Source organism: Salvelinus fontinalis, chromosome 8 (genome assembly GCF_029448725.1).
Source record: "Salvelinus fontinalis isolate EN_2023a chromosome 8, ASM2944872v1, whole genome shotgun sequence".
NCBI classification, from domain to species: Eukaryota; Metazoa; Chordata; class Actinopteri; order Salmoniformes; family Salmonidae; genus Salvelinus; species Salvelinus fontinalis.
The window spans coordinates 41,709,642-41,737,055 of NC_074672.1; the positions used below are offsets into that span (position 1 = coordinate 41,709,642).

The following is a 27,414-nucleotide window of genomic DNA, read 5'->3' on the forward strand; positions in this document are numbered from 1 at the left end:
TACGTGTCTATGTGTCTGTGTTTTGGGGTCTAGGGGAGGGGGGGGGGGTGCTACCTTGGAATCCGAAGCTGAGGTTGTTCCTCCGTTCTTGGTATCGGTCCACCAGGGTGGTGTTAAGGTCCCTGACGTCTCTCTCCATCTGGGTCAGGTTCCTCGTCAGTATCTCGTCTTGCACTGCTGTCCCATTCAGCTCGCGGGTCACACCCATCAGACGACCGTCAGTCAGAGCTATCTCCGCCCTGGATACACCACAGAGAAGCACGAGAGACCTCTGAGTACATTCCTCAGTGTGTATTGTCATTTCACACACTGTCCTGTTCTATGTGTATAATTGTTGTATGACTGGGATTCAATAAGCATAGCTGCCCCTCTTGCAAAATGTGCATAAGAGGGTTTAGCTGTTCTACACTGCTCCTCTGTAGCTCAGTTGGTAGAGCATGGCGCTTTCAACACCAGGATAGTGGTTTTAATTCCCGGGGCCACTCATATGTACATAATATATGCACGCATAAAAGTGTCTGTTTAATGTCATACATTATGATGATATATTAGGTGAATGAACACTCTAGCTCCACCTACAGTACAGAGGAGTATGATGCTGTTACCTCAGGTCATCGATGGACTGGCCAAAGAGCTGGTGTAGTCTGTCCCGGTCTCCGTCTCGAATCAGGTCTTGTACTTGGGCCAGTTTATTCTCCAGCTCATGGATGTGTTTGTCTCCCACGCCGGGCGTCTCTCCGCTCTCCAGGATCCTCTGGATGTTGTAACGGATGTGGTCCAGGTCCCGGCGAATCATACACACCGCGTCGTCCCACAGCTCGAAGCAGGGGTGGCACCGGACACACTTAGGGAAGGCCCCGGTGAAGCCGTGGGCACACTCGTCACACCGCCGTCCCGCCGTCCCCTCCCTGCACTCACACGCCCCCGTCTCACGGTCACACTGAGCCATCTCCGAGCCCAGCGGCTCACACTTACACTCTGACAGAAGATGGAGAGGGGGAGATGGGGGAGAGAGAGGGAGAGAGATTGAGAGGGGGAGAAAGATGGAGGGGGGAGAGAAATGGAGATGGGGAGATGGAGGGTGGAGAGAAATGGAGAGGGGGAGATGAAGGAGAAAGATGGAGTGAGATGGAGAGGGGAGATGGGGGAGAGAGATAGAGAGGGGGAGATGGGGGAGAGAGATGGAGATGGGGGAGAGAGATAGAGAGGGGGAAATGGGGGAGAGCGATAGAGAGGGGGAGATGGGGGAGAGAGATAGAGAGGGGGAGATGGGGGAGAGAGATAGAGAGATGGAGAGGTGGAGAGGGGGAGATGGGGGAGAGAGATGGAGAGGGGGAGAGAGATGGAGAGGGGGAGATGGGGGAGAGAGAAGGAGAGGGGGATATGGGGGAGAGAGATGGAGAGGGGTAGATGGGGGAGAGAGATGGAGAGGGGGATATGGGGGAGAGAGATGGAGAGGGGGAAATGGGGGAGAGAGATGGAGAAGGGCAGAGAGATGGAGAGGGGTACACATGAAGTTAGTGGATATGAAGGTCACATTAATAAAGTCAGTCATTTTGAACATAGAATTCAAATCAAATGGTATTTGTCACATTTCATCTTATAGTGAATTGCTTACTTATAAGCCCCTTAACCAACAATGCAGTTTTAAGAAAAATAAGTGTTAAGAAAGTATTTACTGAAATCAACTGAAGAAAAAAAATATTAAAAAAAATGTAAGTAAATGTTTTTTTTATAAATAAGGAGCTCATGGAACTGTGACATCTTTAAAATGTTATTACCTCCACACTGCACTTGCGGATCTCCCCAATGGAACTGCTCACACTCAGTGCACTGCCTTCCCCCAAAGCCTTGCCAACAGTGACACTGTCCACTGAACTACAGACAGACAGACGGACGGACGGACGGGCGGACGGACGGACAGAGGGACGGACGGACGGACAGACAGACAGAGGGACAGACAGACAGACAGAGGGACAGACAGACAGACAGAGGGACAGACAGACAGACAGAGGGACAGACAGACAGACAGACGGACAGACAGAGGGACAGACAGAGGGACAGACAGAGGGACAGACAGACAGAAGGACAGACAGACAGACAGACAGACAGACAGACAGACAGACAGACAGACAGACAGACAGACAGACAGACAGACAGAAAGATGTATCATCAAACCATTCAATTAAACTGAAAAGTTAATACATACTGTAGTTAATACATATTGTAGTTAATACACACTGTAGGTAATACATACTGTAGTTAATACATATTGTAGGTAATACATACTGTAGTTAATACATACTGTAGTTAATACATACTGTAGTTAATACATACTGTAGTTAATACATACTGTAGTTAATACATACTGTAGTTAATACACACTGTAGGTAATACATACTGTAGTTAATACATACTGTAGTTAATACATACTGTAGGTAATACATACTGTAGTTAATACATACTGTAGTTAATACACACTGTAGGTAATACATATTGTAGGTAATACATATTGTAGGTAATACATACTGTAGTTAATACATACTGTAGGTAATACATAGTGTTGTTAATACATATTGTAGTTAATACATATTGTAGTTAATACATACTTTAGTTAATACATAGTGTTGTTAATACATATTGTAGTTAATACATACTGTAGGTAAAGTACACTGAACAAAAGCCCTTCACAACTATGAGGCCTACCATGTTGCAGTGGGATCCCCTGGCGTGCTGAGGGTGGCAGCCACACTGCTCACACCCTCTGTCCGTGCCATAGTTCCAGTGGTCGGGGGCACACTGGTCACAATTGTACCCGACCACGTTGTCCCGACACGGGCATGCTCCTGTCTGTCTGTCACAGTGACAATGGCCATCGCTGCATGAGGACGGTTGTGTACCTGCTGTTACACATGTGCAACCTACAGATGGAATAACAACATGTCAGACGCGACACAGCACACACACACAGCAGAGATAGACAAGAATGTAATTTATAATTCTTTTAAAAATGTAACCTTTATTTAACTAGTCAGTTAAGAACAAATTCTTATTTTCAATGATGGCCTACTCGGGACAAACCCGGACGACGCTGGGCCAACTCTATGGGACTCCCAATCACAGCCGGATGTGATACAGCCTGGATTCGAACCAGGGACTGTAGTGACGCCTCTTGCGCTGAGATGCAGTGCCTTAGACAGTCACGCTATATAATTGAGTCAATATTCAACGTGACACATATCATCACAAAAGCCAATAGTTTGTCTAAAGTGGGCATCACCAGAGACAGAACTCATTAGAGATTCCAACCAGCCATCACGATGTAGAAACTCACGCCTGCAGTCCTGGGCCAGGGCGTCGCCGTAGTAACCATGTTTACAGTCAGAGCAGGAGGGCCCATCCGTGTTGTATAGGCAGCTTAGGCATCGGCCAGTCATGGGCTCACATGACTCGGGGTCCTGGGTGTCGATGTTGCCACTGCACTGGCACGGGCGGCACTTCACACCTGGATGCTTGGGGTTGCCGTAGTAACCAGGGGCGCACCGATCGCAGCGAGGCCCTAGGGTGGGGAAAAGAGAGTGAAAGCGGTCAGGCTTAAGCTGAGAAGTTAAATGCCAAGAAGTGTAGCAAGGATTTCCTTTTTAGTGACCTAAGCTGTATCATTGTGACTATACCTATGTAGCCATGTTTACAGTTGCACAGGATTTGATTGGATGAGCTGTCAGCATGACAGGAGTGTCCGTTGGAGTGTCCGCTTTCTGCGTTACCAGGACAGGGACAATGTCGACAGTGATCCCCAGACCCCAGCACTGGGTTTCCAAAGAACCCATTTACACACCTGGGCAGGGAGAGAAAGAACATATTTCATCTGTTTCATTAATGTACCGATCACAGTATTATCTACCGGGACTATTACCGATCACATTATTATCTACCGGGACTATTACCGATCACAGTATTATCTACTGGGACTATTACCCATCACTATCTGATCCAACAACACCAAAACACTCACCAAAACGTTGTCACCCACACCATTTACCAATGACTGTTTATCCCCCTGCCCACCTTTCACAGAGCTGTCCATCAGTGTGGTCCCTGCAGGCCTGGCACTCCCCTGTCTGTGGGTTGCACCCATCAGCGTGCCCGTTACACTGGCATGGCCTGCAGCTGGGGAAGCCCCACTGGCCAGGCTGGCAGTCTGAGCACTGGCGCCCGCTGGCCCCCTGTCTGCACGTGCACTGCCCCGTCACCGGGTCACACTGGTCTCCCAGAGAACCCTGGGAGTGGCAGTCACAGGCTGGGGAGGGAGCAGGAGGAAGAGAGAGAGATAAAAGGAGGAAGGTAGAAAGAGAGAGAGAGCAGGGGAGATCATATTTAGGATGTGGTTTGTGAGGTCACGCGGTGTATGACACACCTGCTATATAATGTCAATTAAATAAAGATGTGATGACTGGCTGAAAGATGCCAGCGCCCACTCACCAGTACATCCATATGGTCCGAAGCTGTAAGTGTCAGGTGCACACTGGTCACACCGTCTTCCAATCACGTTAGGTTTACAGCGGCACTGACCTCCGACCCTGTCACACTCAGCACTGAGAGACCCCTGGGGGTCACACTGACATTCTACAGGGAAAATGAGAGTCTTCAATCAAACAAGTCACGGAGGATATCCTATGATGACGACAGAGTGTAACAATTCCATCCAACTCATACCCTGCATTACTGATCATAGTGCAGCTTGCTAGAGTTTATTGGTAAGTAAAAGGACTCAATAGTTGCACCAGGAAGTATTTGACACACAGTTTTCGAAAACAAAGCATTAATGGGGGCTTTGACCTTTGATCCCCTGATCCCCTAGTGAATGATGTATGGTAGACTCACGCAGTGCTCCGTCATGCAGGATGGCAGAGATACTACAGATGAGCTTGGTGCACATCTCTGCTAGCAGTGGCGTTGGCGTGGCTAAGAAGGACTCCAGGCACATGTAACGTACCATCTCATCACGATGCTCCTCTGCCGCTGGGTCGTCACCCTGGAAACCTGGCAGCTCCGTGTACTTGGGGGTCAGCACCAGCTAGGAAGGAAGAATGGAGGGGAGGTAAACAAAGTGAGTGAGAGGTGAAAATAATTCAAATGTGAAGTGAATTTGGTACCTAAATGCACTTTTGTTTCAGACCACTAGGTGGTGGTATCTGGTCAACAGTTATTATCACATTGCTCCTGAGAGTGGCGCAGCGGTCAGACACCCTGGTTCGATTCCAGGCTGTATCACAACTGGCTGTGATTGGGAGTCCCAAAAGGCGGCGCACAATTGGCCCAGCGTCGTCCAGGTTTGGCTGGTGTAGGCCGTCTTTGTAAATAAGAATTTGTTCTTAACTGACTTGCTTAGTTAAATAAATGTTAAATAAATAAATACATTTAAAAGTTCACATACACACATCGAGAATACTGGCATGTTAACCTAGCCTAGTGGTTAGAGCATTGGACTAGTAACCGAAAGGTTGCAAGTTCAAATCCCTGAGCTGACAAGGTACAAATATGTCAATCTGCCCCTGAACAAGGCAGTTAACCCACTGTTCCTAGGCTGTCATTGACAATAAGAATTTGCCCTTAACTGACCTGCCTAGTTAAAAAAAATAATAATAATCCTTTCTGTTTCAACTCAACTCCCTCTCACGTAGAGTTGTCACACCAGAGCCCTGACAGGTTTAATAAGTTGATTGACTCACCGAGTCTACAAGGATGAAAGCAGTCAGGTGTCTCTGGGACACTCCGTGTCGCTGGAGTCTGATGGTCACTACATAACGGTTACTGGGCTCAAAGCAGAAAGGACTGGGCATCTGAACGTACCTGTTGGATCACACAGAGACAGTCTCTTATCAAACATTCTGATATGACGTTATTCTGTTTTGAGTTGTGGGAAAGCCTTATGGCCCTATAAGGTTAAAAGGAAATGAAACCAGCAAAATACAAGTGAAAGAAATCAAACATTTTACCCAAATGACGCACAGAGTGAAGAGCCTCACTGGCCCAGACACAAACCAGCATTGACACCTCCAGTCAAAATGCTGAACAAACACACAGGGACAGGATGAAACAGGGAGGTCTGGGAATCCCTGACTGGAACAGAGACGGGTGAACCGGGTCTCTGTCAGAGGGCCCCTGACTGGAACAGAGACAGGTGAACCGGGTCTCTGTCAGAGGGCCCCTGACTGGAACAGAGACAGGTGAACCGGGTCTCTGTCAGAGGGTCCCTGACTGGAACAGAGACGGGTGAACAGGGTCTCTGTCAGAGGGCCCCTGACTGGAACAGAGACAGGTGAACCGGGTCTCTGTCAGAGGGCCCCTGACTGGAACAGAGACAGGTGAACCGGGTCTCTGTCAGAGGGCCCCTGACTGGAACAGAGACGGGTGAACCGGGTCTCTGTCAGAGGGCCCCTGACTGGAACAGAGACGGGTGAACCGGGTCTCTGTCAGAGGGCCCCTGACTGGAACAGAGACATGGGAACCGGGTCTCTGTCAGAGGGCCCCTGACTGGAACAGAGACGGGTGAACCGGGTCTCTGTCAGAGGGCCCCTGACTGGAACAGAGACAGGTGAACCGGGTCTCTGTCAGAGGGCCCCTGACTGGAACAGAGACAGGTGAACCGGGTCTCTGTCAGAGGGTCCCTGACTGGAACAGAGACGGGTGAACCGGGTCTCTGTCAGAGGGCCCCTGACTGGAACAGAGACAGGTGAACCGGGTCTCTGTCAGAGGGCCCCTGACTGGAACAGAGACGGGTGAACCGGGTCTCTGTCAGAGGGCCCCTGACTGGAACAGAGACGGGTGAACCGGGTCTCTGTCAGAGGGCCCCTGACTGGAACAGAGACGGGTGAACCGGGTCTCTGTCAGAGGGCCCCTGACTGGAACAGAGACAGGTGAACCGGGCCTTTTTCTTTCTGCTCTCCCATACAGTTTAACAGGCAGCAGACTGAACGGTGGACGGACGGACGGACGGACACACGCACGCACACACAGTACCACAATTCATCATCTAAAATGTGTCCACAACAATCCATGGTGTATTTTTCTAGACGGGCTGCGTTCCAAAACCCATTTCTAACAGGTCTTTGAGAAAATGAAGGAAGGCTTTCTGCCACCTCTCCAGTCTCACTACTCTCAACAGACAGAGTGATCCAGTCTCACTACTCTCCAGTCTACAGCCATTGTATGCCTGGTGCCCTCCTTGTGCGCTCCCTCTGCCCTGGCATCCTGTCTGACTCGCTGTGTGTGTTTTTGGTCGCTTTGTTAATTGGTTCTGCTTGAGACACCAATCACAGAGCAGAACAGAACAGCAGAGGGAGCCAGGGTCCAGTGAACCAGTCAGATCCGGGCACGTTGGAACTCTTTGTTATACACAAGTTCCTTCTTAGGGAAGTTTCTTGACATGTGTTGGTTGGTTGACCAGATAATAGCCTGGGTACAGACTGTACTAGGCAGTCATCAGTAGGCAGGGTGGAAAAGGATGGGAAAGTTTATGCTGGCAAGTCTCCACAGTGATAGTTGACAGTGTGAGAGAATAAGTGTGCTGCAGGACAAACACACTATATGTAACACCTTGTAAAGAGGACTGTGGCGGCAGGACTAGTGTTTCTCAGCAACACCTTGTAAAGAGGACTGTGGCGACAGGACTAGTGTTTCTCAGCAACACCTTGTATAGAGGACTGTGGCGGAGGGACTAGTGTTTCTCAATAACACCTTGTAAAGAGGACCGTGGCGGCAGGACTAGTGTTTCTCAATAACACCTTGTAAAGAGGACTGTGGCGGCAGGACTAGTGTTTCTCAGCAACACCTTGTAAAGAGGACTGTGGCGGCAGGACTAGTGTTTCTCAGAGAAAGTTAAAGGAAAGGAGCATAACATGTTTACTGCTGATAGCAAACAGTGTAGATAACCTGTAAGGAAAGTACATGTTCTCATAACAATAAATCTAAACAAACTCCATTAACCTACAATAACTTTCTCTCCCTTAGAATGGGCGCTGTCACGGTTTCTCATTGTCAACACACTATCTAGCGACCTTATCGGAAGAATGTTCTCTCACACCCAGAACTAAGCTACAGTACACTGGCTTCTATTCCTGTATCATATAATAACAGTGGGAAATCCAACACATTTTAAGAATGGCATAAATCCTTAGTTGGTTAGTAAATATTGCTAGAGTAGAGGGGTGGATAATATAATAGGAGTTACTGTTAGATTTATACCTGGGATTATTCCAGAGACCACACACATACTGACATACTGGTTAGTACATATTCACGACACATATATGGAATTCATATCTATTGAAACCTGTGCTAAAACACACACACACACACACACACACACACACACACACACACACACACACACACACACACACACACACACACACACACACACACACACACACACACACACACACACACACACACACACACACACACACACACACACACACACACAGTCTGTTAAGTAGGCAGCAGGTTGGGGTTGGGGTTGGGGTTAGGGTTGGGGATAGGGTTGGTTCTATCAGCAGTACCTCCTGGTCAGGGTTAGGCTTGGGGTAGGTTCTATCAGGGTTAGGATTGGGGTTAGGGTAGGTTCTATCAGGGTTGGGGTTGGTTCTATCAGGGTTACGGTTGGGGTTGGTTCTATCAGGGTTAGGGTTGGGGTTGGTTCTATCAGGATTGGGGTTGGGGTTAAGGTTAGGGTTAGGGTTGGTCTTTCAGGGTTGGGGTTAGGGTTGGGGTTGGGATTAGGGTTGGGGTTGGTTCTATCAGGGTTAGGATTGGGGTTGGTTCTATCAGGGTTAGGATTGGGGTTGGAGTTAGGGTTAGGGTTGGTCTATCAGGGTTGGGGTTGGGGTTAGGGTTGGGGTTGGTCTTTCAGGGTTGGGGTTAGGGTTAGGGTTGGGGTTGGTCTATCAGGGTTGGGGTTGGGGTTAGGGTTGGTCTATCAGGGTTAGGGTTGGAGTTGTTTCTATCAAGGTTAGGATTGGGGTTGGGGTTTTGGTTAGGGTTGGTCTATCAGGGTTGGGGTTAGGGTTAGGGTTGGGGTTGGTCTATCATGGTTAGGGTTGGGGTTGGGGTTGGGGTTGGTCTATCAGGGTCAGGGTTGGGGTTGGGGTTGGGATTAGGGTTGGGGTTGGTCTATCAGGATTAGGGTTGGGGTTGTTTCTATCAGGGTTAGGATTGGGGTTGGGGTTGGGGTTAGGGTTGGGGTTTTGGTTAGGGTTGGTCTATCAGGGTTAGGATTGGAGTTGTTTCTATCAAGGTTAGGATTGGGGTTGGGGTTAGGGTTAGGGTTGGGGTTTTGGTTAGGGTTGGTCTATCAGGGTTAGGGTTGGGGTTGTTTCTATCAGGGTTAGGATTGGGGTTGGGGTTCGGGTTGGTCTATCAGGGTTAGGGTTGGGGTTCGGGTTGGTGTTGGGGTTAGGATTGGGATTGGTGTTGGGGTTAGGGTTGGGGTTGGTTCTATCAGAGTTAGGGTTGGTTCTATCGGGGTTGGGGTTGGGGTTAGGGTTGTTTCTATCAGGGTTAGGATTGGGGTTAGGGTTAGGGTTGGGGTTAAGGTTAGGGTTGGTTCTATCAGGGTTGGTGTTGGGGTTAGGGTTAGGGTTGGGGTTAGGGTTGTGGTTGGTTCTATCAGGGTTGGGGTTAGGGTTAGGGCTGGGGTTAGGGTTAGGGTTAGGATTGGGGTTAGGGTTGGGGTTAGGTTTAGGGTTAGGGTTAGGATTGGGGTTAGGGTTGGGGTTAGGGTTAGGATTGGGGTTGAGGTTTGGTCTATCAGGGTTAGGGTTGGAGTTAGGGTTGGGTTAGGGGTTGAGGTTAGGGTTAGGGTTAGGATTGGTTCTATCAGTAGTACCTCCTGTGGTGTGGCAGGGTGACTGTATACAGCTGTTCAGTAGGCAGCAGGTTGCCACAGCGGGAGCTAGAGGATAGCAGCAGGGAGGTGACAGTCACTATGGCCTCCCAGTCCTCTGTCGACTACACACACAAACAACAGGCAGTGTTTTAAAATGTGTTAACGGCATTGGTTTCACACTGTTACATTGTTATCACATGTCCAAGTCTCCGGCAGAGAGAGAGAGGAGAGCGACAACATTTACATTTCTGTGATCGTCAGTGTGTTACAAACACAAATTTATTTAAGGGTCTTCCAAAGTGTATTGCCGTCCGTTGGGTTTGCCTGGTTTTACAGTAGTAGTACAATGCGCGGGGAGACATGGAGAACTGGAGGGAGTGAAGCGTACTGTACCTCTGGCTCATAGCGGATCATGATGTCATAGTCCATGGCATGGGGGATGTTGTCTATGGCGAAGACCAGTCCAGCTCCGTCTTTGACCTGGGCAAAACCAGGTCCAGTCCAGGTGATCATGTGACCCTGGGATCGCTCCCTGTGGACACGCCTCACATCCGGCTGAAAACACACACAGAGGAAGACCCGTTAGCACGACACACTAAAAACAAACACTAAACATACTAAAAACACGTCACAGACACACTAAACACGTCAGACACACTAAACATACTAGACACACTATACACACTATACACACTAAACACACTATACACACTATACACACTATACACACTATACACACTAAACATACTAAACACACTATACACACTAAACACACTATACACACTATACACACTATACACACTATACACACTAAACACACTATACACACTATACACACTATACACACTATACACACTAAACACACATCACAGACACACTAAACATACTATACACACTAAACACACTAAACACACTAAACATACTAAACACACTAAACATACTAAACACACTATACACACTATACACACTATACACACTATACACACTATACACACTATACACACTATACACACTATACACACTATACACACTATACACACTATACACACTATACACACTATACACACTATACACACTATACACACTATACACACTAAACACACTATACACACTATACACACTATACACACTATACACACTATACACACTATACACACTAAACACACTATACACACTATACACACTATACACACTATACACACTAAACACACATCACAGACACACTAAACACGTCAGACACACTAAACATACTAGACACACTAAACATACTAGACACACTAAACACACTATACACACTATACACACTATACACACTATACACACTAAACACACATCACAGACACACTAAACACGTCAGACACACTAAACATACTAGACACACTAAACATACTATACACACTATACACACTATACACACTAAACACACTATACACACTAAACATACTAAACACACATCACAGACACACTAAACACACTAAACACGTCAGACACACTAAACACGTCAGACACACTAAACATACTATACACACTATACACACTATACACACTAAACACACATCACAGACACACTAAACACACTATTCACACCAAAAACACATCACAGACACACAAAACATACTAAACACGTCACATACACACTCCCACCCCATAACCTACAGCCCACCCCACAGCCTGCCACAAAGCCCACAGCCCACAGGACAACCTACAGCCCACCCCATAGCACACAGCCCAGAGTCTACAGCCCACCCTATAGCCTACAGTACAACCTACAGCAAACCCCATAGCACACAGCCCACCCACAGCCCACAGCCCACCCCACAGCCCACAGCCCACCCCACAGCCCACAGCACAACCTACAGCCCACCCCACAGCCCACAGCCCACCCCACAGCCCACAGCACAACCTACAGCCCACCCCGTAGCACACAGCCCACAGTCTACAGCCCACCCTATAGCCTACAGCACAACCTACAGCAAACCCCATAGCACACAGCCTACAACCCACCCCATAACTTACAGCCCACCCCACAGCCCACAGTCCACCCCATTTGTATTTGATTTAACCTTTATTTAACTAGGCAAGTCAATGACAGCCTAGGAACAGTTAACTGCCTTGTTCAGGGGCAGAACAACAGATTTTTACCATGTCAGCCCGGGGATTCGATCTGCAACCTTTTGGTTACTGGCCCAATGCTCTAACCACTAGGCTACCTGCTGCCCCATAGCCTACACCCCACGCAGAAAGCCTACAGCCCACCCCATTTCCTACAGCCCACAGCCCACCCCACAACCCACAGCCCACCCCACAGCCCACAGCCCACAGCCCACCCCACAACCCACAGCCCACCCCACAGCCCACAGCCTAAAGCTCCTATCCCACCACAAAGCACACCCCATAGCCCACAGCACACAGCCTAAAGCCCACCCCATGGCCTACAGCGCACCCCAAAGCATACAGCCTACAGCCCACAGCCTTCAGTCTACAGCCCACCCCATAGACTACAGCCCACCCCATAGCCTACAGCCCACAGTCTACAGCGCTCCCCATAGCCTACAGCCCACCCCAAAGCCTACAGCCTACTTCCCACCCCAGTCTACAACCCACAGCCCACACCCCACAGCCCACCCCACAGCCCACACCACAGCGTACAGCCCATCCCAAAGACCACAGCAAACCCTATAGCCCATAGCCCATAGCCCACCCCACAGCCTACAGGCTACATCCCACCCCAATGCACAACTCATAGCCCACAGCACACAGCCTACAGTCCACCCCATAGCCTACAGCTCACAGCCTACAGCCCACCCCACAGCCCACCCCATAGCCTACAGCTTTCAGCCTACAGCCCACAACCGTGGTTCAAGGCAACGGAAGACAGAGGGAAACATAGATGTCAGTAACATATTTATTCATAGAAATATAATGAATAGATTAGAATATTATAGAATTATATGAATACATTATATTTCTATGTATTTATTTCTATGGAGGGAAGGAACAGATAGTGTGTTACTGTTTGCTGCAGCTGGCGGATGCGTCTCAGTGCTGCCCTCTGCTGCTGGGTGTTGGCGATGCGTTGATGGCGCCTGTGTCTCCTCAGCTGGTTGTTGAGGTGCTCCACACAGTCGACCTCAGCCTGGGGCCTGGCCTTGCCCTGGGGAGAGGTGGAGGAGAGGACTAGGTCAACTGATTTTCTGACTGCCGACGAATAGGCAAAGTGTTCCCTTCCTTGCTTGGAGTAGAACAACTGCACGTGTTCGTTGACTGAGCTGAAAGTGAGGAAATCACACGGACACCATTCATTCAGAGAGAGAGAGAGAGAGAGAGAGAGAGAGAGAGAGAGATTTGAGAACGAGGCTACCTAAATTCTACCAGGACATTGATTGTTGTACCCGCTCGAGCAAAACACTGGACCACTGCTACTCTAACTTCCACGATGCATACAAGGCCCTCCCCCGCCCTCCCTTTGGCAAATCTGACCATGACTCCATCTTGTTCCTTCCCTCCTATAGGCAGAAACTAAAACGGGAAGCACCCGTGCTTAGGTCTATCCAATGCTGGTCTGACCAATCGGATTCCACGCTTCAAGATTGCTTCGATCACGTGGACTGGGATATGTTCCGGGTAGCCTCAGACAATAACATCAATGTATCGTATACGCTGACTCGGTGAGTAAGTTTATTAGAAAGTGCATTGGAGATGTTGTACCCACTGGGACTATTAAAACTGTCAATAACCAGAAACCGTTGATTGATGGCACCATTCACGCAAACTGAAAGCGCGAACTACCGCATTTAATCATGGCAAGGTGACTGGGAACATGACCGAACACAAACAGTGCAGTTATTCCCTCCGCAAGGCAATCAAACAAGCAAAGCGTCAGTATAGAGACAAAGTAGAGTCACAATTCAACGGCTCAAACACGAGACATATGTGGCAGGGTCTAAAGTCAATCACGGATTACAAAAAGAAAACCAGCCCCGTCGTGGACATCGACGTCTTGCTCAGAGACAAATTAGACAACTTCTTTGCGCGCTTAGAGGACAATACAGTGCCACCGGCGCAACCTGCTACCAAAGACTCCTTCTCCGTGGCCGACGTGAGTTAAACATTTAAACGTGTTAACCCTCGCAAGGCTGCCGGCCCAGACGGCATCCCTAGCCGTGTCCTCAGAGCATGCGAAGACCAGCTGGCTGGTGTGTTTACGGACATATTCAATCTCTCCCTATCCCAGTCTGCTGTCCCCACATGCTTCAAGATGGCCACCATTTTTCCTTAGCAAGCTAAGGTAACTGAACTAAATGACTATCGCCCCGTAGCACTCACTTCTGTCATCATGAAGTGCTTCGAGAAACTAGTCAAGGATCATATCACCTCCACCCTATGTGATACGCTAGACCCACTACAATTTGCTTACTGCCCCAAAAGGGCCACATCTGGACAAGAGGAATACCTATGTGAGAATGCTGTTCATTGACTATAGCTCAGCATTCAACACCATAGCACCCTCCAAACTCATCATTAAGCTTGAGACCCTGTGTCTCAACCGCACCCCGTGCAACTGGGTCCTGGACTTTCTGACGGTCCGCCCCCAGGTGGTGAAGGTAGGAAACCACATCTCCACCCCACTGATCCTCAATACTGGGGCCCCACAAGGGTGCATTCTCAGCCCTCTCCTGTACTCCCTGTTCACCCATGACTGTGTGGCCATGCACGCCTTCAACTCAATCATCAAGTTCGCAGACAACACTACAATGGTAGGCTTGACTACCAGCAACGACGAGACAGCCTACAGGGAGGAGGTGAGGGCCCTCGGAGTGTCATGTCAGGAAAATAACCTCTCACTTAACGTCAACAAAACAAAGGAGATGATCGTGCTCTTCAGGAAACAGCAGAGGGAGAACCTCCCTATCCACATCGACGGGACAGTAGTGGAGAAGGTGGAAAGGTTTAAGTTCCTCGGCGTACACATCACGGACAAACTGAAATGGTCCACCCACACAGACAGCGTGGTGAAGAAGGTGCCTCTTCAACCTCAGGAGGCTGAATAAATTTTGCTTGTCACCTAAAACCCTCACAAACTTTTACAGATGCACAATCGAGAGCATCCTGTCGGGTTGTGTCACCACCTGGTATGGCAACTGCACCACACTCAACCGCAAGGCTCTCCATAGGGTAGTGCGGTCTGCACAAAGCATCACCGGGGGCAAACTACCTGCCCTCCAGGACACCAACAGCACCCGATGTCACAGGAAGGCCAAAAAGATCATCAAGGACAACAACCACCCGAGCCACTGCCTGTTCACCACGCTATCATCCAGAAGGCGAGGTCAGTGCAGATGCATCAAAGCTGAGACTGAAAAACAGCTTCTATCTCAAGGCCATGAGACTGTTAAACAGCCATCACTAACATAGGGAGGCTGCTGCAAACATACAGACTCAAATTACTGGTCACTTTAATAAATGGATTTAATTAAGGTATCACTAGTCACTTTAAATAATGGCACTTTACTAATGTTTACATATCCTACATTACTCATCTCATATGTATATGCTGTATTTTATACCATCTATTGCATTTTGCCTATGCCGCACGGCCATCGCCCATCCATATATTTATATGTACATATTCTTATTCCATCCCTTTACATTGTGTGTACAAGGTAGTCGTTGTGAATTTGTTAGATTACTTGTTAGATATTACTCCAGGAAATGAGGAAGTAGAATCAGTGTTGTTAGCTAGAGAGACAGTGAGAGGCACCAGGAAATGAGGAAGTAGAATCAGTGTTGTTAGCTAGAGAAACAGAGAGAGGCGCCAGGAAATGAGAAAGTACAATCAGTGTTGTTAGCTAGAGAGACAGTGAGAGGCGCCAGGAAATGAGAAAGTACAATCAGTGTTGTTAGCTAGAGAAACAGAGAGAGGCGCCAGGAAATGAGAAAGTACAATCAGTGTTGTTAGCTAGAGAGACAGTGAGAGGCGCCAGGAAATGAGAAAGTACAATCAGTGTTGTTAGCTAGAGAGACAGTGAGATGCGCCAGGAAATGAGAAAGTACAATCAGTGTTGTTAGCTAGAGAGACAGTGAGAGGCGCCAGGAAATGAGAAAGTACAATCAGTGTTGTTAGCTAGAGAGACAGTGAGAGGCGCCAGGAAATGAGAAAGTACAATCAGTGTTGTTAGCTAGAGAAACAGAGAGGGGCGCCAGGAAATGAGAAGGTACAATCAGTGTTGTTAGCTAGAGAAACAGAGAGAGGCGCCAGGAAATGAGAAAGTATAATCAGTGTTGTTAGCTAGAGAAACAGAGAGGGGCGCCAGGAAATTAGAAAGTATAATGAGTGTTGTTAGAGAGCGAGAGCGAGAGCGAGAGCGAGAGCGAGAGCGAGAGCGAGAGAGGTGGTGCTAGAGACAATTATGATTGATATCTTTATGATTATGACTGAAATGATCAGGATTATGATTGATATCATTATGATTGATATGATTAGGATTAGGATTGATATCATTATGATTGATATGATTATGATTATGATTGATATCATTATGATTGATATGATTAGGATTATGATTGATATCATTATGATTGATATGATTAGGATTAGGATTGATATCATTATGATTGATATGATTATGATTATGATTGATATCATTATGATTGATATGATTAGGATTAGGATTGATATCATTATGATCATGATTGATATGATTATGATCGATTGCACCACATGACCACCACATAACCCTTGACACCATAGTATCATAAATGTACAACATTTTGAAAGTGACAGCACATTAACCCTTGACACTTGACCCATGAGTCCAGCTACAGCATGACCCACCATCCCAGCAGGCCCTGTACTCTGTTTTCACACAACACAACCCAACAACCCCCTTACGCACATCTCGTGCTTTCACATTTCTTTTTAATGTGGCCTTGTGTAGAGGATGTTGAGGCTTGCCCTGTGGGAGGTGAGGAGTCAGGAGGCTTGCCCTGTGGGAGGTGAGGAGTCAGGAGGCTTGCCCTGTGGGAGGTGAGGAGACAGGAGGCTTGCCCTGTGGGAGGTGAGGAGTCAGGAGGCTTTCCCTGTGGGAGGTGAGGAGTCAGGGGGCTTGCCCTGTGGGAGGTGAGGAGTCATGAGGCTTGCTCTGTGGGAGGTGAGGAGTCAGGAGGCTTGCCCTGTGGGAGGTGAGGAGTCAGGAGGCTTGCCCTGTGGGAGGTGAGGGGTCAGGAGGCTTGCCCTGTGGGAGGTGCGGAGTCAGGAGGCTTGCCCTGTGGGAGGTGAGGAGTCAGGAGGCGTGCCCTGTGGGAGGTGAGGAAACAGGAGGCTTGCCCTGTGGGAGGTGAGGAGTCAGGAGGCTTGCCCTGTGGGAGGTGAGGAAACAGGAGGCTTGCCCTGTGGGAGGTGAGGAGCCAGGAGGCTTGCCCTGTGGGAGGTGAGGAAACAGGAGGCTTGCCCTGTGGGAGGTGAGGAAACAGGAGGCTTGCCCTGTGGGAGGTGAGGAAACAGGAGGCTTGCCCTGTGGGAGGTGAGGAGCCAGGAGGCTTGCCCTGTGGGAGGTGAGGAAACAGGAGGCTTGCCCTGTGGGAGGTGAGGAAATAGGAGGCTTGCCCTGTGGGAGGTGAGGAGTCAGGAGGCTTTCCCTGTGGGAGGTGAGGAAACAGGAGGCTTGCCCTGTGGGAGGTGAGGAGTCAGCAGGCTTGCCCTGTGGGAGGTGAGGAAACAGGAGGCTTGCCCTGTGGGAGGTGAGGAAACATGAGGTAACGTAACAGAGGGCTGCTGCCGTTGTCTCCATGTCTGTTGTTGTGTCTGTTCTGTTCTGTTCTAGCACCATGCATGCAGCAGGTAATCTGATTGACTAATCTTACTCTCAAATGGGTTGGGGGACAAACAGGAGTGTAAACCTCTTTACCTGGGTTGGGGGACAGAGAGGAGTGTTAACCTCTTTACCTGGGTTGGGGGACAGAGAGGAGTGTTAACCTCTTTACCTGGGTTGGGGGACAGAGAGGAGTGTTGACCCCTTTACCTGGGTTGGGGGACAGACAGGAGTGTAAACCTCTTTACCTGGGTTGGGGGACAGAGAGGAGTGTAAACCTCTTTACCTGGGTTGGGGGACAGACAGGAGTGTAAACCTCTTTACCTGGGTTGGGGGACAGAGAGGGTGTTAACCTCTTTACCTGGATTGGGGGACAGAGAGGAGTGTAAACCTCTTTACCTGGGTTGGGGGACAGACAGGAGTGTAAACCTCTTTACCTGGGTTGGGGGACAGAGAGGAGTGTTGACCCCTTTACCTGGGTTGGGGGACAGACAGGAGTGTAAACCTCTTTACCTGGGTTGGGGGACAGACAGGAGTGTAAACCTATTTACCTGGGTTGGGGGACAGAGAGGAGTGTAAACCTCTTTACCTGGGTTGGGGGACAGAGAGGAGTGTCAACCTCTTTACCTGGGTTGGGGGAGAGAGAGGAGTGTAAACCTCTTTACCTGGATTGGGGGACAGAGAGGAGTGTAAATCTCTTTACCTGGGTTGGGGGACAGAGAGGAGTGTAAATCTCTTTACCTGGATTGGGGGACAGAGAGGGGTGTAAATCTCTTTACCTGGATTGGGGGACAGAGAGGAGTGTAAACCTATTTACCTGGATTGGGGGACAGAGAGGAGTGTAAACCTCTTTACCTGGGTTGGGGGACAGACAGCAGTGTAAGCCTCTTTACATCTGAGAGCCACACTATCAGTACCTTCCATAGTCCGCCCCCCCCCCCCCCCCCCCCACACACACACACAGAGACACACACACACAAACACACACACACACAAACACACACAAACACACACACACACACACTCTCTACTCCCGAGCTGTGAGCCACATTCTCCTGGTCCGGTACCCATCTCTACAGATAAACCCAGTCAAACACCACAACAGAACCCGGGTACAGATAAACACCCAGTCAAACACCACAACAGGACCCGGGTACAGGTAAACCCTGTCAAACACCACAACAGAACCAGGGTACAGATAAACCCTGTCAAACACCACAACAGAACCCGGGTACAGATACACCCAGTCAAACACCACAACCGAACCCGGGTACAGATAAACCCTGTCAAACACCACAACAGAACCCGGGTACAGATAAACCCAGTCAAACACCACAACAGAACCCGGGTACAGATAAACCCAGTCAAACACCACAACAGAACCCGGGTACAGATAAACCCTGTCAAACACCAAAACAGAACCCGGGTACAGATAAACCCTGTCAAACACCACAACAGAACCCGGGTACAGATACACCCAGTCAAACACCACAACAGAACCCGGGTACAGATAAACCCTGTCAAACACCACAACAGAACCCGGGTACAGATAAACCCAGTCAAACACCACAACAGAACCCGGGTACAGATAAACCCTGTCAAACACCACAACAGAACCCGGGTACAGATAAACCCTGTCAAACACCACAACAGAACCCGGGTACAGATACACCCAGTCAAACATCACAACAGAACCCGGGTACAGATAAACCCTGTCAAACACCACAACAGAACCCGGGTACAGATAAACCCTGTCAAACACCACAACAGAACCCGGGTACAGATAAACCCTGTCAAACACCACAACAGAACCCGGGTACAGATAAACCCAGTCAAACACCACAACAGAACCCGGGTACAAATACACCCAGTCAAACACCACAACAGAACCCGGGTACAGATAAACCCTGTCAAACACCACAACAGAACCCGGGTACAGATACACCCAGTCAAACACCACAACAGAACCCGGGTACAGATACACCCAGTCAAACACCACAACAGAACCCGGGTACAGATACACCCAGTCAAACACCACAACAGAACCCGGGTACAGATACACCCAGTCAAACACCACAACAGAACCCGGGTACAGATACACCCAGTCAAACACCACAACAGAACCCGGGTACAGATAAACCCTGTCAAACACCACAACAGAACCCGGGTACAGATAAACCCAGTCAAACACCACAACAGAACCCGGGTACAGATAAACCCTGTCAAACACCACAACAGAACCCGGGTACAGATAAACCCAGTCAAACACCACAACAGAACCCGGGTACAGATAAACCCTGTCAAACACCACAACAGAACCCGGGTACAGATAAACCCTGTCAAACACCACAACAGAACCCGGGTACAGATACACCCAGTCAAACATCACAACAGAACCCGGGTACAGATAAACCCTGTCAAACACCACAACAGAACCCGGGTACAGATAAACCCTGTCAAACACCACAACAGAACCCGGGTACAGATAAACCCTGTCAAACACCACAACAGAACCCGGGTACAGATAAACCCAGTCAAACACCACAACAGAACCCGGGTACAAATACACCCAGTCAAACACCACAACAGAACCCGGGTACAGATAAACCCTGTCAAACACCACAACAGAACCCGGGTACAGATACACCCAGTCAAACACCACAACAGAACCCGGGTACAGATACACCCAGTCAAACACCACAACAGAACCCGGGTACAGATACACCCAGTCAAACACCACAACAGAACCCGGGTACAGATACACCCAGTCAAACACCACAACAGAACCTGGGTACAGATACACCCAGTCAAACACCACAACAGAACCCGGGTACAGATAAACCCTGTCAAACACCACAACAGAACCCGGGTACAGATAAACCCAGTCAAACACCACAACAGAACCCGGGTACAGATAAACCCTGTCAAACACCACAACAGAACCCGGGTACAGATAAACCCTGTCAAACACCACAACAGAACCCGGGTACAGATACACCCAGTCAAACACCACAACAGAACCCGGGTACAGATAAACCCTGTCAAACACCACAACAGAACCCGGGTACAGATACAACCAGTCAAACACCACAACAGAACCCGGGTACAGATAAACCCTGTCAAACACCACAACAGAACCCGGGTACAGATACACCCAGTCAAACACCACAACAGAACCCGGGTACAGATACACCCAGTCAAACACCACAACAGAACCCGGGTACAGATACACCCAGTCAAACATCACAACAGAACCCGGGTACAGATAAACCCTGTCAAACACCACAACAGAACCCGGGTACAGATAAACCCTGTCAAACACCACAACAGAACCCGGGTACAGATAAACCCTGTCAAACACCACAACAGAACCCGGGTACAGATAAACCCTGTCAAACACCACAACAGGACCCAGGTACAAATAAACCCAGTCAAACACCACAACAGAACCCGGGTTAAAGGCCTCAGATACAGTTCTCCACAGAGAACAAGCAGACATACAGTTTGAAATCCACTGAGAATGACCTTGAATAGGAAGGAATACAGTGAAGTGACCTGAAGTTAACAACTTGTGTCCCAGATCAAACATGAAAAAGTTTATTCTGAAACCATCTCTTAAATAAAGAATCGCACAGTCGTATAGTATATCAGTGAAAGGTGCTTACTCAGACACGTTATTTAAAGCATAACAGAAAGACCTTTCACAGTCCTGAACTATCAACAGAGAAAGATTAAACATCTTCCAAGGATTGTACTTTCATCAACGTAGCAGGTGGGAGCTGTGATCAGAAAACACTGGTATACTTGTTAGGACTAAATTCACTCTAGACTATACTCAAATGTCATCTACAGTATGAACAGTGCCCTAGTGGACAGCTGTTTGTACTGTGTATGCTCACCGGTAGGTTGTGGTCACTAGGTGAGTGGCCAACGGTGTCCTCTGCCTCGTATTTGTAGTGGTCCAGCGGAGCACAGAAGTACCCAGGCTGCACGTCAGAACACTGTCGTCCAATCAGGTTCCTCCGACAGTCACACTGGCCATTTTCAACCATACACCTGCATATACACACACACATACACACACACACACACACACACACACACACACACACACACACACACACACACACACACACACACACAGACACAGACACAGACACAGACACAGACACAGACACAGACACAGACACAGACACAGACACAGACACAGACACAGACACAGACACAGACACACACACAGACACAGACACAGACACACACACAGACACACACAGAGACACAGACACAGAGACACAGACACAGACACACACAGACACAGACACACACACACACACACACACACACACACACACACACACACACACACACACACACACACGTTATAGTCTCGTTCCTTTACAACTCATGAGTCAACAAACAGATAAGAAATGTAGACATGTGCAGTATGATAGTTTGATTTCATGTAACACCTAATAATAAAGAACAGTTTCCTGTTCAGTGCCAATTCATCAAACACACACAGAGAGAGATCAACAATTCTCCTGCAACGTCAGGCGTACCTGTTGATGTAGGCTCCACCAAAGTCACAGTCACATGCTCTGCAGCCTGCTAGGTCATTACTGAGGCCCCAGTACTCTGGCTAAGGGGGAGAGGACACCCACACACAACATCAGGACCACAGACTCAGAACTTCCAATACAATAATTGTGAGACGAGGCAACTGAAAGGATTAGTGTATAACATGGGACAAACGGTGTGGACAACCTCTGAAAGGATTAGTGTATAACATGGGACAAACGGTGTGGACAACCTCTGAAAGGATTAGTGTATAACATGGGACAAACGGTGTGGACAACCTCTGAAAGGATTAGTGTATAACATGGGACAAACGGTGTGGACAACCTCTGAAAGGATTAGTGTATAACATGAGACAAACGGTGTGGACGGCCTCTGAAAGGATTAGTGTATAACACGGGACAAACGGTGTGGACAACCTCTGAAAGGATTAGTGTATAACATGGGACAAACGGTGTGGACGACCTCTGAAAGGATTAGTGTATAACATGGGACAAACGGCGTGGACGGCCTCTGAAAAGATTAGTGTATAACATGGGACAAACGGTGTGGACAACCTCTGAAAGGATTAGTGTATAACATGAGACAAACAGTGTGGACGGCCTCTGAAAGGATTAGTGTATAACATGGGACAAACGGTGTGGACAACCTCTGAAAGGATTAGTGTATAACATGGGACAAACGGTGTGTGAGAAGGTCTATAGAGAGCACAGGGCCAGTCTTACCAGACACTGGTTGCAGTAGCGGCCTGTGATATATGTCTTACAGGAGCAGTCCCCACTTATCTGATCACATGGTGCTCCCAGCATTATAATCCCACGAGGGTCACAGTTACACGCTGAGGGTAACAAACACACACACACACACGTTTTACACTGTCTGCTACAACACACACACATTGTTTACACCAGGGGTGTCAAACTAATTTTGCCCCGGGGGACGCATTCGGTCTTCAACGAGATCCGGAGGGCTGCACTGAAAATGTTTTATATCATTTTTGGAATTTTATTTTCTATGCTCCCTGACTGTCTAGAGTTAATTTCAGTGATTATTAGTGAGCTGGACCCAGTCAATAAACTGTATGAATGTAGTGATTATTAGTGAGCTGGACCCAGTCAATAAACTGTATGAATGCAGTAATTATTAGTGAGCTGGACCCAGTCAATAAACTGTATGAATGTAGTGATTTTTAGTGAGCTGGACCCAGTCAATAAACTGTATGAATATAGGTCCATGATCATTTATACACCGTTTAGATTAGGTTTTAATCATTTTAAAGTATATTGAATTCTTCAAGACTGTGTCCTTCAAGACTGTTGGAAAAGCATTCCAGGTGACTACCTCATGAAGCTGGTTGAGAGAATGTCAATAGTGTGCAAAGCTGTCATCAAGGCAAAGGGTGGCTACTTTGAAAAATATAAAATATAAAATATATTTTGATTTGTTTAACACTTTTTTGGTTACTACATGATTCAATATGTCTTCAATATTATTCTACAATGTAGAAAATAGGAAAAAATTCAGAAAACCTCTGGAATGAGTAGGTGTGTCCAAACTTTTGGCTGGTACTGTATAAAAAACACACACACAAGCGCGCACACACACACACATGCACACAAACACACACTCACACACACAAGCGCGCACACACACACGCACACTCACACAAGCGCGCACACACACACACACACACACACTTACATTGGCATCCCTGTGGGTCGTTCTGACTCAGACCATAGTATCCCTCCTTGCAATAGTCACATCGGGTGCCCTTCACGTTCAGCTTACAGCGGCACTGCCCCGCGATCATACCCATGTCCTGGTCTGTGTGGCTGTCACACACACCTCCCTCCATGGAACCCACAGGATCACAGTCACACGCTGGAGACAGAGAGATAGATCAACAGGGTGAATAGGAAGATGAGAGGCCAAGATGCGTATAGAGGGAGTATTCCATCTACACTGTATAAGCAACAACACATAGTAGCGGTATCCATAGAAGTAAGCAGACAGCAGAACAAATCAAATGAAATCAAATGTATTTATATAGCCCTTCTTACAACAGCTGATATCTCAAAGTGCTGTACAGAAACCCAGCCTAAAACCCCAAACAGCAAGCAATGTAGGTGTTGAAGCACGGTGGCTAGGAAAAACTCCCTAGAAAGGCCAGAACCTAGGAAGAAACCGAGAGAGGAACCAGGCTATGAGGGGTGGCCAGTCCTCTTCTGGCTGTGCCGGGTGGAGATTATAACAGAACATGGCCAAGATGTTCAAATGTTCATAGATGACCAGCAGGGTTAAATAATTATAGAACACTAGACAGATGTATTTTATTCCAGACCCCCTCTACTCACCACTACAGACTCCTGGGTCTCTGATGTATTTTATTCCAGACCCCCTCTACTCACCACTACAGGCTCCTGGATCTCTGATGTATTTTATTCCAGACCCCCTCTACTCACCACTACAGACTCCTGGATCTCTGATGTATTTTATTCCAGACCCCCTCTACTCACCACTACAGACTCCTGGATCTCTGATGTATTTTATTCCAGACCCCCTCTACTCACCACTACAGACTCCTGGGTCTCTGATGTATTTTATTCCAGACCCCCTCTACTCACCACTACAGACTCCTGGATCTCTGATGTATTTTATTCCAGACCCCCTCTACTCACCACTACAGACTCCTGGATCTCTGATGTATTTTATTCCAGACCCCCTCTACTCACCACTACAGGCTCCTGGATCTCTGATGTATTTTATTCCAGACCCCCTCTACTCACCACTACAGACTCCTGGGTCTCTGATGTATTTTATTCCAGACCCCCTCTACTCACCACTACAGACTCCTGGGTCTCTGATGTATTTTATTCCAGAACCCCTCTACTCACCACTACAGACTCCTGGGTCTCTGATGTATTTTATTCCAGACCCCCTCTACTCACCACTACAGACTCCTGGATCTCTGATGTATTTTATTCCAGACCCCCTGTACTCACCACTACAGACTCCTGGGTCTCTGATGTATTTTATTCCAGACCCCCTCTACTCACCACTACAGACTCCTGGATCTCTGATGTATTTTATTCCAGACCCCCTCTACTCACCACTACAGACTCCTGGGTCTCTGATGTATTTTATTCCAGACCCCCTCTACTCACCACTACAGACTCCTGGGTCTCTGATGTATTTTATTCCAGACCCCCTCTACTCACCACTACAGACTCCTGGATCTCTGATGTATTTTATTCCAGACCCCCTCTACTCACCACTACAGACTCCTGAATCTCTGATGTATTTTATTCCAGACCCCCTCTACTCACCACTACAGACTCCTGGATCTCTGATGTATTTTATTCCAGACCCCCTCTACTCACCACTACAGACTCCTGGATCTCTGATGTATTTTATTCCAGACCCCCTCTACTCACCACTACAGACTCCTGGGTCTCTGATGTATTTTATTCCAGACCCCCTCTACTCACCACTACAGACTCCTGGATCTCTGATGTATTTTATTCCAGACCCCCTCTACTCACCACTACAGACTCCTGGGTCTCTGATGTATTTTATTCCAGACCCCCTCTACTCACCACTACAGACTCCTGGATCTCTGATGTATTTTATTCCAGACCCCATGTACTCACCACTACAGACTCCTGGGTCTCTGATGTATTTTATTCCAGACCCCCTCTACTCACCACTACAGACTCCTGGGTCTCTGATGTATTTTATTCCAGACCCCCTCTACTCACCACTACAGACTCCTGGATCTCTGATGTATTTTATTCCAGACCCCCTCTACTCACCACTACAGACTCCTGAATCTCTGATGTATTTTATTCCAGACCCCCTCTACTCACCACTACAGACTCCTGGATCTCTGATGTATTTTATTCCAGACCCCCTCTACTCACCACTACAGACTCCTGGATCTCTGATGTATTTTATTCCAGACCCCCTCTACTCACCACTACAGACTCCTGGGTCTCTGATGTATTTTATTCCAGACCCCCTCTACTCACCACTACAGACTCCTGGATCTCTGATGTATTTTATTCCAGACCCCCTCTACTCACCACTACAGACTCCTGGATCTCTGATGTATTTTATTCCAGACCCCCTCTACTCACCACTACAGACTCCTGGATCTCTGATGTATTTTATTCCAGACCCCCTCTACTCACCACTACAGACTCCTGGATCTCTGATGTATTTTATTCCAGACCCCCTCTACTCACCACTACAGACTCCTGGATCTCTGATGTATTTTATTCCAGACCCCCTCTACTCACCACTACAGACTCCTGAATCTCTGGTGTATTTTATTCCAGACCCCCTCTACTCACCACTACAGACTCCTGGATCTCTGATGTATTTTATTCCAGACCCCCTCTACTCACCACTACAGACTCCTGGATCTCTGATGTATTTTATTCCAGACCCCCTCTACTCACCACTACAGACTCCTGGGTCTCTGATGTATTTTATTCCAGACCCCCTCTACTCACCACTACAGACTCCTGGATCTCTGATGTATTTTATCCAGACCCCCTCTACAGACTCCTGGATCTCTGATGTATTTTATTCCAGACCCCCTCTACTCACCACTACAGACTCCTGGATCTCTGATGTATTTATTCCAGACCCCCTCTACTCACCACTACAGACTCCTGGGTCTCTGATGTATTTTATTCCAGACCCCCTCTACTCACCACTACAGACTCCTGGATCTCTGATGTATTTTATTCCAGACCCCCTCTACTCACCACTACAGACTCCTGGGTCTCTGATGTATTTTATTCCAGACCCCCTCTACTCACCACTACAGACTCCTGGGTCTCTGATGTATTTTATTCCAGACCCCCTCTACTCACCACTACAGACTCCTGGATCTCTGATGTATTTTATTCCAGACCCCCTCTACTCACCACTACAGACTCCTGGGTCTCTGATGTATTTTATTCCAGACCCCCTCTACTCAACACTACAGACTCCTGGATCTCTGATGTATTTTATTCCAGACCCCCTCTACTCACCACTACAGACTCCTGGATCTCTGATGTATTTTATTCCAGACCCCCTCTACTCACCACTACAGACTCCTGGATCTCTGATGTATTTTATTCCAGACCC

General features: G+C 48.1%; 1 protein-coding gene across 2 annotated transcripts in view; it reads right to left on the minus strand.

The window, feature by feature from the left end:
* Positions 1 to 27,414, minus strand: part of LOC129861255 (laminin subunit beta-2-like) — a 73,615-nt gene that overhangs the window by 6,352 nt on the left and 39,849 nt on the right. For both annotated transcript variants that reach the window (XM_055932504.1, XM_055932503.1), the window contains exons 11-27: positions 23,977 to 24,156; positions 23,001 to 23,113; positions 22,260 to 22,339; positions 21,600 to 21,756; positions 12,903 to 13,043; positions 10,283 to 10,444; positions 9,890 to 10,011; positions 5,733 to 5,853; positions 4,885 to 5,077; positions 4,483 to 4,626; positions 4,069 to 4,300; positions 3,675 to 3,838; positions 3,335 to 3,559; positions 2,707 to 2,921; positions 1,782 to 1,878; positions 606 to 978; positions 55 to 239 (exon numbers count right to left, since the gene is read on the minus strand). In XM_055932504.1, coding sequence (XP_055788479.1) covers positions 55 to 239; positions 606 to 978; positions 1,782 to 1,878; positions 2,707 to 2,921; positions 3,335 to 3,559; positions 3,675 to 3,838; positions 4,069 to 4,300; positions 4,483 to 4,626; positions 4,885 to 5,077; positions 5,733 to 5,853; positions 9,890 to 10,011; positions 10,283 to 10,444; positions 12,903 to 13,043; positions 21,600 to 21,756; positions 22,260 to 22,339; positions 23,001 to 23,113; positions 23,977 to 24,156 — 2,904 coding nt within the window. The remainder of the gene's footprint in view (positions 1 to 54; positions 240 to 605; positions 979 to 1,781; positions 1,879 to 2,706; positions 2,922 to 3,334; positions 3,560 to 3,674; positions 3,839 to 4,068; positions 4,301 to 4,482; positions 4,627 to 4,884; positions 5,078 to 5,732; positions 5,854 to 9,889; positions 10,012 to 10,282; positions 10,445 to 12,902; positions 13,044 to 21,599; positions 21,757 to 22,259; positions 22,340 to 23,000; positions 23,114 to 23,976; positions 24,157 to 27,414) is intronic.